The sequence below is a fragment of the Anas platyrhynchos genome, chromosome 13 (assembly GCF_047663525.1).
Source record: "Anas platyrhynchos isolate ZD024472 breed Pekin duck chromosome 13, IASCAAS_PekinDuck_T2T, whole genome shotgun sequence".
Classification (NCBI taxonomy): domain Eukaryota; kingdom Metazoa; phylum Chordata; class Aves; order Anseriformes; family Anatidae; genus Anas; species Anas platyrhynchos.
The window spans coordinates 14,467,865-14,482,745 of record NC_092599.1 but is presented as its reverse complement, the minus strand read 5'-3'; the positions used below and the strand labels follow the sequence as shown (position 1 = coordinate 14,482,745).

The 14,881-nt window shown below is 45.0% G+C and overlaps 1 protein-coding gene across 5 annotated transcripts in view; it reads right to left on the bottom strand.

The window, feature by feature from the left end:
- The window catches only part of SFMBT1 (Scm like with four mbt domains 1), an 89,656-nt gene that overhangs the window by 32,750 nt on the left and 42,025 nt on the right, over positions 1–14,881 (bottom strand). For all 5 annotated transcript variants that reach the window (XM_072044509.1, XM_072044506.1, XM_072044507.1 and 2 more), the window contains one exon: positions 4,766–4,922. In XM_072044509.1, the coding sequence (XP_071900610.1) occupies positions 4,766–4,793 (28 nt within the window). In that variant the 5' untranslated portion in view covers positions 4,794–4,922. The remainder of the gene's footprint in view (positions 1–4,765; positions 4,923–14,881) is intronic.

Genomic DNA, 14,881 nt, shown 5'->3' with positions numbered 1-14,881 from the left:
AAATGAAGATGAGAGGTGCTCATCTCTCTGTACCAGGAAACTTGGGGCCACATTTACATGGGAACATAGAAATCCGAGTGTGGCCAAAGTGTGGGGAGAGCTCAGCAAAGGTTACACGATGCTAATGTTCCCGATGCTCTCACTCTTAGGACAGGTGCCAACTCTTCTTTCGAGGAGCAGTAATGTGAGTAGGAAACATTAAGTGTCCAAAAAAAAAAAAAAAAAAAAGGATGAAATGCTTTCACATTCCCAAATCAGAGCCACGGGCATGCTGAAAATCTGCTAAGAATGCTTCACGACACTTCTTATTCCTTGAATAGAGAGGGGCAAGTATTTGCCCAGAAGTCTGAGCTACTTTAAATCATCTAAAAATCATCTAAATTATCAGGGTATGGTGTGTTCATTTTCTCTTCAAATGAACGTTAAGCTCATCTTTGGCTTTTCATTGGAATTCTAGGAATGTTTCCCCAAATTTAAAAATGCACCTTCAGATAGCTTTTGTTTGATGATGACAGTATCTGTTTTAAAAGCAGCTCATTTGCTCCCGATTCCACTTTCATTTTGCTATTTTTAAACAAACAGAGCTGCTTCTATTGGCCTTTCACAAGCCTGAGAGCTCAAAAAATTTGGAGCTTGAGGATCATCACCAATTTTAGAGGATAATTTTGAACTTACTGCAGAAACAGACCTGGAAAAGGCCAAAAGCAAGTAACTCAAAAGCAGGTACCTTGGTTTAACATATTTTGACGGAGTAGAGAGGGTAAGTCACAGAACACAGCAGTTTGCAAACTAGGGTGCAGCTGAGCCAAGTTTTGGCTGCAAGTCATTCGAAGAAAAATATAACCACATTGAAAAAACAAAGTAAGGCTTCTCAACTCATTAAAACAACATTTTACTTTAACACAGCCATCAAAATGGTTAAGTTTACAGCTGGTGAGCCAAAGTGGAAAGAAACATCAGCTCGAACAGAACATTTATGGTCAGGCAAGCCTCAGAACCAACTTGCTTGGACTTTGCACCGCTCGCCCTTTTCCTCCTTAGCACAAGGCTGCTGGACAACAGCAACAGCCCGGCTCCCATCCAGCCCCCCAAGCCCTGCGCTGCGATGTCTAAGCATACTGCTCTGCTCGGAGAGAAGCAAAGCAAAGCGACCGCTCAGTGAGGTTTAGCATGCTGGAGAGCCAGGCAGATTCAGCAGGAAGTACTGCCGGGACGGCTCCTGCCTTGCCGAGCCTTCAGTAAGGCGGGATCATCAGATAGCTGTCTGAGGGGCAGTTAAGCTCCTTAAATGAGGCACAGGTCACTTAACACGCTGAAAGGGTCAATTAGTAACTTATGTTGCCACTTAATTGCCACAAGGAGCTCCCAGAAAGCCTGCTTGAATGCCGCTCCTGCTACCCTTTTGCCTCTAAGTAGGGTCAAAACCAGTTCCCAAACTGATCAGAGCTATCCCAGGTCCTTTTCACGCCGCTAATCCCCAGGCCCTGCAGCCCGTGTGTTTTCCTACCTCAAAGAGCCGTTTCCTTCCAGGTCTGCGACGTGGGGAGAAGGGCTCGGATCACTTTGTACCCCTCGATGGCCAAACCTGACCAGCACACCCAGAGCTTCTCTTGAAACTAGTCTGAGGAGGCAGGCCCGGCTGATGGCCTTGTCAAGCTATGGGATACTGACTCACTCAGTGCTGTGCTCGCCAAATCAACGTGGAACACGACCAGCTCGTTGGATCCAGCTCCCAGCAAAAACACTCCATGGTGTTTCATAGAGCGAGAATTGTGTTTTAGTTATGGAATGGCCACATGGTAGGACTACAGAAAATGAGAAAAATCTCAGAAATCCACTACCTATTTTTCTACATCCAACTGCAGAAACACTCCAAGAGTGGGGCGAAGCACCCGCTCTCCAGCAAGACTCAAGTGCTGGAAAGCTGAGTCAGAATCCAGTTGCTTTTCTGCTTTCACTGGTAGGATGCTTGCAGCGGAGCAGGGCCCTCTTTAAATCACATCTTTGATCGGGTCCACTGCCAGATTGTGGCAGGCCCTACTGCACAGCTCCGTTGTGGTAGGTTAGCAGATGCTGGGATACGCAGAGGACCAGTTTAATGAAGCTGCATTCCTGAGGGGCCGTACATCTGTATTAAACATCCAAATCAATCCGAGTTCAAACTGCCCAGCAAACCTCTTCTATTTACACCAGCAACTCAATTCTACTGTGAGAAAACTTGTAGATTAGGGTGACGGATGACAACAAGCTAAAATGTGTTTTATCCATTTAATCTTAAAGCACAATTTGTTAAGTAGTGCTGTAGCTGAGTACATGTATGTATGTTCTCTCTTCCTCTCCATATCCTTAATTGCTTGTGAGTCCTAAACAAGCTCTACTTTCCACTACGGAACAGGACATATTCTTCTATGTTAGGCAGGAGACTGAAGCACACACCAGTTCAGTGGCAAAGCACAACCTTGGCACAGGCAGGGAGAGAAACCAGGTGTGATTCTTATCCCTGTGGCCTCGCCATACAACTAGTTTTTTGCAAGGAAGACTTTCAAATCAAGCTATCATATTTGGTAAGTAAAATCTGAGAGGTGTCCTACAGAGCTTCTGAGGAGAATGCACACTCACTCTGAAGGTCCGAAAATGATAAGAATATTCAAAGTTTCCTGGATATGTACACCCCTTCCTATTTATCACTATTTCTACTAGCATTATTTTCAACATCTACTCTTCCTTTCTGGACTTAAATATGAATTATGTCCTGTTGCTCTCTGACACATACAGGTAGAGGAAGAATACTGAATTGGAATACTTAATATTCCACTACAAGACGGTAGTGGAATATTAAGGGCATGAGCACTTAAATATACCTACAGTGGAAGCAGCCTACACCAGACTGTCTTGATCTTTGGACTGGAGTTAAACTCTCAGTGCAAATAACTTTCATGTATCTTTAATGTGATTGAGTTGAAAAGAGTCACATCGGACATTTAAGTACATCACATCGAAGTCTAAAAGACCTTCAGTTAAAGCTAATCTAAAGGTTTCTCACGCTGAAACTTAGATGTATTTAAATCTGATTTTAGTAACAGTTAATCTTTGCCTTCTATACTAGCTGCAAGGCTATGAATAAATAAAGACAGGTTAGAATTTCATCAGCTGAGGAAGACTGTGACAAGAATGAAAGTTGTCTTTCCCACAGAAAGACAGTGGAATCTCCAAAACCTGCTAAAAGTCATCAGCTGGAAGCATGGCACCAGTCAAAGGAGGGAGTGAACATTCCAGTAGGGGTTGGGACTGGTCTAAGACTGGTCACTGCAGAAAACACTAGCCAAAGGTGCAACACCAAAACACTGTGCTTATGCTTATGTGGTGAACATTTGCTGGAAACTGCCTTCGCACTGAGCAAGTAAGGCTCTCTTCAGTTATCATCTGCTTTTCACAGCCACCTGTACTCAAACCAGACACTAAAAGGATGCTCAGGACAATACCTGTTCAGCAATTACAAGGAACAGGGAGCCCTTCATGGCAATTCTGTACGCAGGCAGAGAGGACTGGGTGACCTCTGCTACTTTTAGAGGAAAATGGAAGCAATTCAATATAGGTTTTAGTACAGATCTGTGTGCCATCAGCCTGTGAACGCCCTGCTGCTGACCACATATACATCTCCTTACTGTACACAACCTGACAGAAGTTAGCACTTCCCAGTAGCAGAGGAAACTGCATTTGTATGTGCCTGGAGACATTCTGCATACTTGTGCATGCTGCTTTTTCTTGCTTATTTGAGAATATAATGTTGACAACAACCTGAGTGATTGGCTATAATTAATAATCAAAAAGCCCGTTTCAGCATCAGATAGCAGGTGTTAACATTCTGCCAAAAACACTGTAGATTAAAATCATGTTTAACATTTTGTCAGTAACACAGCAATCAGACTTCCATAAAGTAGAGGTACAAAAATTACCAACTGTGAATTGTCCTGCGAGAAGGGCTGCTTGTCAGACAAGTATCAAAGGAAAATAATACTCTGCAAAATCCTAACCAAATGGTTTATGTTGGTAACTACAAATAGAAATGTACTTCTCATTAACTGTCCCAACACTGCACTGTGGGTAGGGACTTTTTCAGGAGAAGGAACAAACTGGCATTGAAGTCAGGAAAACAGATGGTCCCTGTGCATACAACCTAAGAACTCTGTTTCAAAAAGCTGCTAGTATCCCCAGCCGTCCCAGACAGACATTCTCCTCAGCCTGGTGCTTCAAGATGAACCAAAACCTGAGCTAATGTGTCATAATATACCACTCTGCAGCGGGTTAGGAGCTGATGTCCCAAGCCCATCAAAGGGAGCAGCAAGGAAGATCAGAAAACCAGGACAGATTACAACAGCACCACACAGCTTCGATTATCTGACTTCTTAAACCAGCAGCACAACCCTGTGAGAATATTAAGAGCAACATGAAGGCACATGAGGACAGAACAAGATAACATTAACCACTTTGACAATCAAATGCCTTAAAATAGTAGCGATAAGCCCATCTTATGCTGGCATCACGAAGGGGAAAGACACAGCTTCTTAGAAACATAATTACTAGGGTGGGTCAGATTTTGCTCTCCTTTAAGCCAATGATACACCTTGCTTTTGAAACAGAGCGATACCAAACTTAAGCTCAGTAGTCAGAATGTAACCCACAGTAACTAATATTTGAGCTTGCCTCACCTTGCTTGCCAAATATTTTGAGAACCTTTAGCCCCAGAGCTCCACGACTCTATTACCTGCATCATACTGCTGTTCTCCATTCATCTCCACAGTAGCCCAGTGGTTATGCCAAGCAGCCAGAAGCAGGGGGATCCGAGGCTGTCACAGTTTGGTGGTCATGAGTTGCCTCCCACTTTCAATCCTGCTGGCAGCCAGGACATTCAAGAAGAGATCCTGAAAACAAAACAAAACAAAAAGTTAGGGGTGAGTGAATTAGAAAACGCTATTGTAGATATCTTAGCTATAATCGAAGAACTAGAAAATAGCACTCTGGATGCAGTCCAGGTACTACAAAAGGAGGTAACAAGTTTGCAAAAATAGTACTCCAGAATCAAATGGTATTAGATTTATTGCTAACCTCACAAGGAGGAGTGTGCACTGTAATTAGTGCTAGTTGTTGTATGTCTATAGATAAAATGGGACGAATTTAACTGATCTTAAAAATATTTGGGGAAAAAAAACCTACAAGATCCTACATAGAGTGGCTCAAGATGACACTTCCTGGGGATTTAGAAACATTTGGGAGAAATGAACTTCGTGATTACCTGAATGGAATTAGCTCACACAACTATTTGTTGGCATTGTAATAATAATGGCATGGTGTATCTGTCATTCCCTGTGACATCTGAAGAAGAATATCGCACCCTGATGTTGGAAAAACTCAAGAGTGGGGGATGTGAAGAGGTGCAAAAGCAACAATAGGAGTAAGAAAAGAAGAGGGGGGAGTTGTGAGAAACGAAGTTGTGTTTTTGCAATAGAAGGTGGTTTTACAGTGGAAAATTCCACTAACCTTGCATATTCAAAAGTGACTGTGCGGCACAGCAGTGGGGAGTATGTTAAGCAGATAAGGGGAAGGTCCCACTGTCCCAGAATAAGGAGGCTAGCTAAGAAAAACAAGATGAGCAGTACAAAATCAGTAAAACCAAAAATCACGGGCCCTCTAGTCACAAGGGAAGAAGGAGAAAAAAAAAAAAAAAAAAAAGGAAGAGGAGGAATTAACGGTTGGTCAAATCACATTGTACATATGTGGTATAGAAATGCGTCGAGTAGGTTGGGAACCTGTCATACTCAGCCAGTAAGGAAACAGGGGAGAAATCAGGTGTCCGGTAAGAGGGAATATAAGGTTATGATAAACTTTTACTGTGCGCTCTTACTTGCAGGACAACCACCACTGCAATCGCGAATAAAACAGCTTCGAAAAGATCTTGTCTGAGAAAATTTGTGAGAAAAATCTCAGGATCTTCAAGGAACACAGCCCCTCTCCAATCTAATACTCCTCTCTGCCAATAGATCCCCAAATTGTTTTGGTGACAGCAGGACAAGAAGAAACGCGCAGTCTGTTTTGACAACCCACCCTACAAACAGAGAAGCCGTACAAGCATAGATGGCTGAAGCATTTAACATCTTCCCATGTTAGCCCTAATCCAGAAGCTATCATTCTGCAGAACATGCCAGAATGGCACATGTAAAAAACAAGAAATACCCCAAAGGTAGTTGGTTTTTGCACCATGGGTTCACTACACACACGTGTGCACACACACACTGGGTCTCACAGGCTGAAGCTATTCCTGCTCTTGATGCACACCAGGCAAAAATAACCTGTTTTGAAGTTATCAGGTTAAAGCAAACAAAGTACAGATGGCAGAAATACGCTCCTAAACATTTTGTGATTACAAGCCATGGCTTTCAAACCGTTACTGCAATTCCTATGAGCAATTAAATCATCATTTCATTATTACTTGTAGAAACTGAAAAGGACAGGTCTACCCCAATACAAGTGGTTTTTACACCTGGGCCTCCAGCCCTGGAAACAAATTATTAGCTTAAAAATCATTAAAAAAAAAAATCTTCAAATGTCCTTTGCATTTCTGTTGAACGCCTGGGAAGCACCTTGTTTTCCTTTTTAAACAATCTACTAGAAATGATGGAAACTTTTAAAAACAAAGGCTGCATTTCTCACCCAAACACATTTCGAGAAACTACAGTTTACAAGATGGAAGCCTCAAACATTTGCAAGTCTTAAATTGTCCTGAGTTGTGTACACCTGGAGTGTCTATGAAGACTACTTGATAATCCCTAGAGAGGTTGGTTGGTTGTTTTTTTCCAAGGTTTAAAAAGAAAGAAAACAACAATAATTTTCCCCCTGCTATAGCATGGGCAAATCCCTAAAAACCACAAGTTGCCTAGCAGATGGAACCAAAACCTTCCTTCAAAATGAGCACCACAAATAGGTGAAACATTCTGCATGGTGAAAGATACACCTTTTAGAGGTGCCACTGTGATTTCCCTTCTGAAGCTGTAACTGGACAGAACACAAGATAGCTATCAATGACTAAAGATCATTTTCCATCCAACTACAACTGCTTGCAGACTTCAGGCAGCTTTACGCAGGCTGCAGTTTCATTTGTATTGTCATTCAAATAAGCAGACTGTGAATTACAGCTGGTCTGAAAAAAAATCTAACAGCATGTTTTTTCCTTTGAAAATTTGTCTACTTGTTAAAAATTGAAGTGTTTTGAAGAAGCAGCTCTGTGAAAGGGAAGTTGAGGAGGCCAGCTCGCCCGCCCCATCGCTCAGCAGTCTATCAGGGTGACCAGAGAAGGCAGCTCCCGTAATGCCAGGCTCGGGGACAGAAGGGGCAGTGGTGCTGTCACTTGTGATAGCAGTATCTTCAGGCTCTCAGGGTCTGTGTGCAAAGCAAGTTCTTAAGGATGTGTCTCCCTCGTTTCGATGCAGAGAACTTGGAAGGAAAACCAAAGGGGAAGAAGAAACCTCTCCAAAAGTAGAATCATAAAATATCCTGAGTTGTAAGGGACCCATAAGGATCATCGAGTCCAGCTCCTGGCTCCACACAGGTCTACCCAAAAATTCAGACCATGTGACTAAGTGCACAGTCCAAATGCTTCTTAAACTCCATCAGGCTTGGTGCAGTGACTATGTCCTTGTGGAGCCTGTGCCAGCGCATGACCACCCTCTCAGTGAAGAACCTCTTCCTGATGTCCAGCCTGAACCTCCCCTGTCACAACCTGACACCATTCCGAGGGGTCCTATCTGGTGATTAAGGAGAACAGATCAGCACCTGCCCCTCCACTCCCCTCATGAGGAAGCTGCAGGCCGCCATGAGGTCCCCCCTCAGCCTCCTCTTCTTCAGGCTGAACAGGCCCAGTGCCCTCAGCCACTCTTCGTACGTCTTCCCCTCTAGGCCCTTTCCCATCTTGTAGCCCTCCTCTGGACACTCTCCAACAGTTTCACGTCCTTTCTGTGCTGTGGTGCCCAGAGCTGCACACAGTGCTCGAGGTGAGGCCGCCCAGTGCAGAGCAGAGCGGGACAATCCCTGTAAGTGGAGGATTTCCGTGGTGTAATTGTGAAATACTGAGTGTAGCAGGCTGCAAATGCTGGTGTGCTGAGCATGACAGTGGAGTGTCCAGGTTGCTAGATGGCCGCAGGTCCAACCAAACTCAAGTCATGTGTTAACTCAAAGGGAGATGCTGAAGCTGCTCTGTAGACTGAGCTTGTTTTTGGCATGAATTTCAGGGAACTGCAATGCAAAACACTGAGAGGCCCAGCTGGGCTTTCCTGCATGCAATACCGTGAGCTTCACACACACAAAAGTAAAACAAAAACTGGAACAGAACGGAGAAATATCCATCGACACTGCTCAGTGGTGTAGGAAGTTCTCTGGAACCAGCAACTTGAAAATGTCCATTACCAAGTGAGGAACAAAAATCTGTGCACGTGCAAGCCCGAGTATCTCATTAAGAGCTCCTTTCAAATGGGGCATTCTGTGACAAAATCCTACCACGTACAAGGTATTTGTACAGCTTTATTCTTTACAGTTTCAGGAATGCTACTGGACAGAGCTCAGCTGCCAGTTTTTGCTGTACTGTTCCCAACCTGCTCTTCCCCAGCTCACGAAGTCTGGGTTTGGACACACAAAGCTATCAGTTGACTCCCAATTCTGCTTTGTCTCTATGAGCAATTTACTGAGAAATTAAGCAGAGTTTAAGAGAAATAAAGCAATTTCCAACAACCACCACCTGTTTCTTATGTACCTGCCTTCCATGCTCTCAGGACAGCACTGTGCAGGAAAGCCAAAGCCATGAGCACCCTTGCTGAAGGTGGTTTCCCTCTGCAGACAGATTTGATCTAAACTTCTAGCACTAGAAGATTAGGTTGCTGGTAACCTGCATGATGCTTGGCACACAGTGAAGACCCAACCAATGACACACTTTTTATCATTAATCAAAGTATTTCTTGGTAATGACCTATAGGAAGTCTATCACCTGTCACTCTGCTAAGCCGAAACAAAGGCAATGCTGTGAAAAAAACTAGTGAAGCACATAGAGCAGCAAATTTGGGGATATATCACAGGTTTCTATCAGTAAAACCCTGGCAAAGTACAACTGAAATTTAACTGAGATTAACGTATTGTTCATTTATGGTATCCAGCTCCCAGTTAACTTCTAGAACTAAACTATAAGATGTAAAACTAGTTTGTTGTTGTTGTTTACAATGAGGAAATATTTAAACACCCCCCAAAATTAAGAGGCTGTTTATTTAGAAGATGCCAAATCCTGGCAGCTCCTGTTGAAGTTGATTGATATTCTGCCCAAGTTGGGTGGTTATTCAGGATTTCATAAGCAGCACTGGTATTTTATGTACATAACATTGAGAATACTTGCAATTAGCAGCCACCATGGCTGATGCTTGCCGTTTGGCACCCCAAAGATTACCTTTTGATAAACCTCAAGGGGAGGGGAGCTGAAGTGCCGCTGGAACAAAGCTGATTTGGAAATACTTTGGACTCTTCAGTCTCACTTCTGCATTTCAAACCTCCTTTCAGCACATGAAATATTCAGATGTTAGCAACTGGAGGCAGCATTAAAAACAGTTACAGTTCATTAAAGCCAGATGGCTCACTTGAATATGAAAAGAAATCAAACATAAGTTGGATGTTGAATTAAAGTAAATCAGCTGGTGTCTGAGGCTTAATATTATTTTAAAACAAAGGCACATGAGACAACGGGGACATGCGATACTCCTAGGGACTGGGGAAGAAGCTACAGAAGGGATCAGGTTTCAGCACATTCCTTCATGCAAAGGCATCCAGCAAAATCTCCTTCAAAACCCGGTGCCTGCACAGGGGGAGCCTCACTCCACAGAGGCAGGCAGGAAACCTGCTGCAGAGCTCTGTCAGAGCAGGGGAAGAAGTTCTTCAGCATCTGAAACCTTCAGCTCAGCCACTGAGAAAATCTTCTGCCAAAGCAGGACCAAAAGAAAAGGTCCTTTTAGTTATCCTGAGAGCATACCCTGGAGTGGGGAGGGGAGGATTCACACATATATACTTGTGCTTTCCTACTTCACTGATATACTAATTACGTATTCCTTATGAGGAGACAAAGCACACACACTTCATCTAAGGCTTTCTACAACAAATTCTTTGTTGTCAGACTCATGCTTGTGGTTTAGCCGTGCCCTGCTCAGCACAGCTTCTGATTAGGCCCAGCGTTCGCAGCGGAGATTCTTGCTGGCATTTCAGGAGAGAAACCACTCGGGACAAAAGCAGCCCTCTGCTACACCCTCCTGTCCGAAACCCATTTGGAAGGAACAACACTCAGCACAAAGCAGGGGCAGGCGAGTGCCCAGCAGCAGCAGCCTTCCTCGGTGTGTGGTTAGAAATAGGAAACAACCAGGAGTGCTTACGCTTCCTTGTGCACAGTGACCCCTTCAGTGATTATTCCCAATTCATCTTACTAATGCACGAGTTCATCGTAAAAGCTTTTCTGTAGTTAAGATCTGTATCTATCTCCTATGACACAATTAGCTGGGTGGAGGGACTCTTCCTTCACGGGCAGGAAGATGTGCACCAACAGCACACCAGTGAGCCCAGTATCACTGCTGGGGTGGTCTGGCACGTGGTCCCAGGCTGGGAAAGGCAGCTTCATGGCTTTTTTTTTTTAAACAAAAACAAAAACGACATTTTTTCCTAATCTAACATCACTGCAGGCAGTCATGACAAGGCACCAGCCGCCTCACTGGCTGCACGATGGGGCTGGGGTGCCACGGGAGAAGGGGGACACGCTGGGATCAGGGACCTGCACACAGCGGGTGCTCCCTCACCACACGCGTTATCAACATGGCCGCAGATCGAAGCTGGCTGAAATGCAGCTGTGTGGGGTCTCACTGAGGAGATAAGCTCTGCAGAGAACACCAGCCCTCATGAAGACATGTTCCCACTCTGCAAGGACAAAGGGACTCCAACCCGACAGAGCCCCTGCTAACGGTCACTGATAAGAGAGCCAAAAATCGGATAGGACCTTCTAGGATGACAGCTTCTTTTGAAGTGTTTCTTCTGAAACAAGCTTTCTCCTGTCAGCCTTGTATTTAAGCAGTAGAATTTGTTCAACAGAATTATAAAGCACAACCAGAACCCAACATAACAAACTACTTCAGGTAGGCGCCAACTTTATTTTCGTTCCACTCGCACGTGCAGTACTTGATTTCCCGTGACCATTTTTACACAACCCATTACAGATATACTGGCGAGGTTCGTATCACAGTAGCTGTGAACTCCTTTTGTTAGTATTTTCAGCACAAGACAAAAGAAAGATACCCAGAAAGCAAATCTGTCAATCAGAACCAACATCTCCAGCACTGAAGGAAACTTTCAAGCAATCAGCTACAAGGCTGCTCGGTGCAGGTTTCATTCCCTCGCTTGTAAAAACACACGAACAGTACAGAAACACCCAAATCTCCTGAATTAGAGGTCAGTGTTTCCTGGGAACAGCCACGTTCTTCTGGGGGAAATTGCCAAGGCCAGGTAGCCCACTGCCCTTTCAGCAGGACACTGCCAGCTACAGGCACAGCACGTCAGTGTGAGGCATTTGCCCTCTTTGAAAAATCTCATCCTCAAAACCAGGACTGAAAGAGGCAAAAGCAAGCAAATATTTAGAACAGCCTTCAGTAGAAGATACCTTTTGACAGTAGAAGATCTGTGACGGTAAGGAATCATTTAAAGTTCACGGATCAGCAGAAGTCTGCACAATCACCTTGGTGACATCCGGACAAACAACTCGCTTGAACCTCACAGAGCTGCTGCCGAGGCGCTGCTCGCTCTCCTTTCCCCCATCCAGGATTGTTTCACTCCATCCACGCCGTGCACAGCAGGCACAAAACCAGCCCCCCTGGCTAACCAGCCCCATGGAGCACGATTCTTGCTCCTTGTGTGTTTTGTGATTCAACAACCACAACTGCACTTCTCTAAGCTCCTGTTCTTCTGCGCATGCTTCTTCTGTTTTGCTGTTTTTCTGTGCACACAGCACCAGAGGGCCCATATGCAGCTTTCAGTGAGGATGGCCACGCTCTCCAGTTCTTTGCTTGGGAAGCACAGCCTTCTGCATACCTGCTTTTATGCCTTCTTTCTCTTCTTGAGCCCCATCCTCCTGTCGTTCTCCCTGCTGGGAGCCATAGCAGGGATCCTGCTGTTCCAAGAAGGGGTCTCCAGGTCGCTAGATTTGGGGCAAGCTCCAGGTTCTCTAAGCCTTGCAGAGTCAGGACAGGGTTTAAGACATTTCTTGTCCTTCAGTCTTCTCTTTAGTCACCATCAGTTGAAAGCCCAGCATTTACAGATTTTCCAGCCGTCAGCTCTGTAAGCAAAGTACTTCACAAGCACATGCTTCCCTAGTGTCTGACCGTCCGCGAACAAAAGACAAAGTGTGAGACATCTCACTAGCTCCAGTTTATGGTGCAATGTCGATTTTCTCAAGCCATTTTAAATGCTGTCCCATGACTAGCAAAACACAATTCTAGTTTTCTTTCCTGTGAAAGCCGCTATCAGCCACAGATCCCTTAGCTCAGCACTCTTAGCACACTCTAAATCTCTCCAAGACAGCCCTGCAAAGCCCAGAATATCGACTACATATAGGCAAAATAGTTTGATGCTTCTCTAACAAAGAAAGAAAACCGCTACCAATGTCACTAGCTGCTGTTGTTGTACCAAGTCACAGCTGTTGAAGAAATTTTCCTGTCCAATACAGATGGAAACTTTGGGTGGACTTCCAGTTCCAAAATGCACCCAATGCAGCCATCAGCAGCAATTTGGGCTCACAGCACGCTGCATGCTGTCCACAGGAAGGCAACTACAGCACTGCAAGCACCTGCGAAGGGGACTCGGGTCAGCCCGCGCAGAGCACACTACACAGCACCACTACGCTCCTTTGCACGTGTCTTCCTGTCCCAAGGGCTTACTAAAAACCCTGCTCTTTCTGCCAGCTTCCTGGGGTTTGCCCCAGGACGTGGGCAGAACACCAAACGCTAGGATTTGCTGGAAGCAGAGCAGTAAGTTATCGACACACATTTAAAGCAGGTGCAGGTGCCCTCAGGTCCTGGAGAGGCACCCCTATGAGGCGCTGACGGAGCAACGTACCCGTGGCACGTCCCGACTCTGGAGCAGAGGCTTTGCACTGGCTGCAGCAAAGAAGAGGAATCTGCCCTTGCATGGCACTGCCACCGCCTCCCCACGTGCATCCGAGGCGGGCAGCTTGCTGTGCTGGCCAACTTCTGCAGGAGCCCCTTGCGTCAGGCTAAGAGAGCAAATCACTGGGTTTGCACAGACCAAGAAACAAAAACCTGGCAGCAGACGGAAAGGTTGCAGCCCTGGTAATCCTTTCTGCCTCAAAGACGTGGAAATGTTGTATGTGCATGTGCATTTTTATTAGGATAAAAATGTTTAACGGAGGAAAGGAGAGTCCTTTTGTCACAAAATGGGATCGAGGCTTGTACACTTAACCTTTTAACAGGGCTACTAGTCCACCATAGAATAAAACAACAATCTATTTAACCCAAGTCCGCTGATGCAACATTTGGCATTTATCTTCTTTTACTGAGGCTGTATGAATTTATGTGATTTTTCCAATCCCAACACCTGCCCGAGGTCCAGTTGCTCCTGACCCTCAGCGGAGCACCACCAGCTGTGGAACGCACTTATAACTGGGAAGGCTGTGTTAAAATGCTCAGCTCCAGCTAAACAAATGATGGGATCTGTCTTTCCAATCCGTGCTGTGCTACCCAGCTGGTAAGGCCATCTCTGCGGGGCTACACATTAAGTCCAGGTGAAAATGTGGAAGTCACTGCTCCCAGCAAACTCAGTGCCGAGCATTCAACTTGACCGGGGACCAACACACGACAGGGCTTCCCAGAAAGTTCTCTTGTATTTGTAACTGCCTGCAAACAGAAACTATTAGGAATTGCTTGGTTCGATTCAGCAACATTTAAGATAGTAGCTGTTTTTGTCAAGGTTCTGTTTTTTTTTTTTACAAATGCAGGAAATCTCCAGCATTATTCTGCCTTCTCCAGCTACTTTTTCCAGCAGACAGGCTACAAAAAGATTGGGAGTTATCAGCAAATAAAGAAAACAGCCAGAATAGGCTTCTCCATTTTAATGCAAGACTCTATTAATTGCTTACCTTACAGCATGAAAACATTTGCCTGAATCTTGACAACAGGATGAAGGAGGGCTGAGAAATTCTTGGTGCTCCGAAGAACCAGATGACGGTTCTAGAATTTCTCACCCTCTGTCTAAAGACAGGTAGTGTATGCACAAGTGCATGTTCTTCCAGGAACACGCAGTAAAAGTCATCGCGAGGCAAGGCAGAGCTGACAAACAGCAAGGAAATGGCTCCTGCCTCCACAGCTGAATCCCCACCACGTTAAGTATTGAATCCCCCATGACATACTGATGCACTGCAGATGGCTGCCCAACAGAAACACAAGAGTTAAACAGCCAGCAGCAATGTGTGGGGTACGGGACCCTCTAAAGTGGGTTTGAGAAGCCTCTAAGTGAAATGCACACCACAAGGCACAGCACTGTGAAACACCTGGCTTCTCCCCTGCCCCACAGTAGGTGCATTACAAATGGGTACAATATCCTGGTTTAGATTTTTAGAATGAAATAACCAAATGTTTTGTCACTCACCACCCAGTGTTGCTCTTCTGACTTGAAGTATAAATGCATAAAACTCACTCAATTTTGTTCAAGAGACAACTCTGAGCTAGTGGCAGGACTTGAGATACTCAATACAGAAACCTACACAGCAACCTGGGCTGAGCTAAGTGGAAAAGTGGGCCATGAAAAC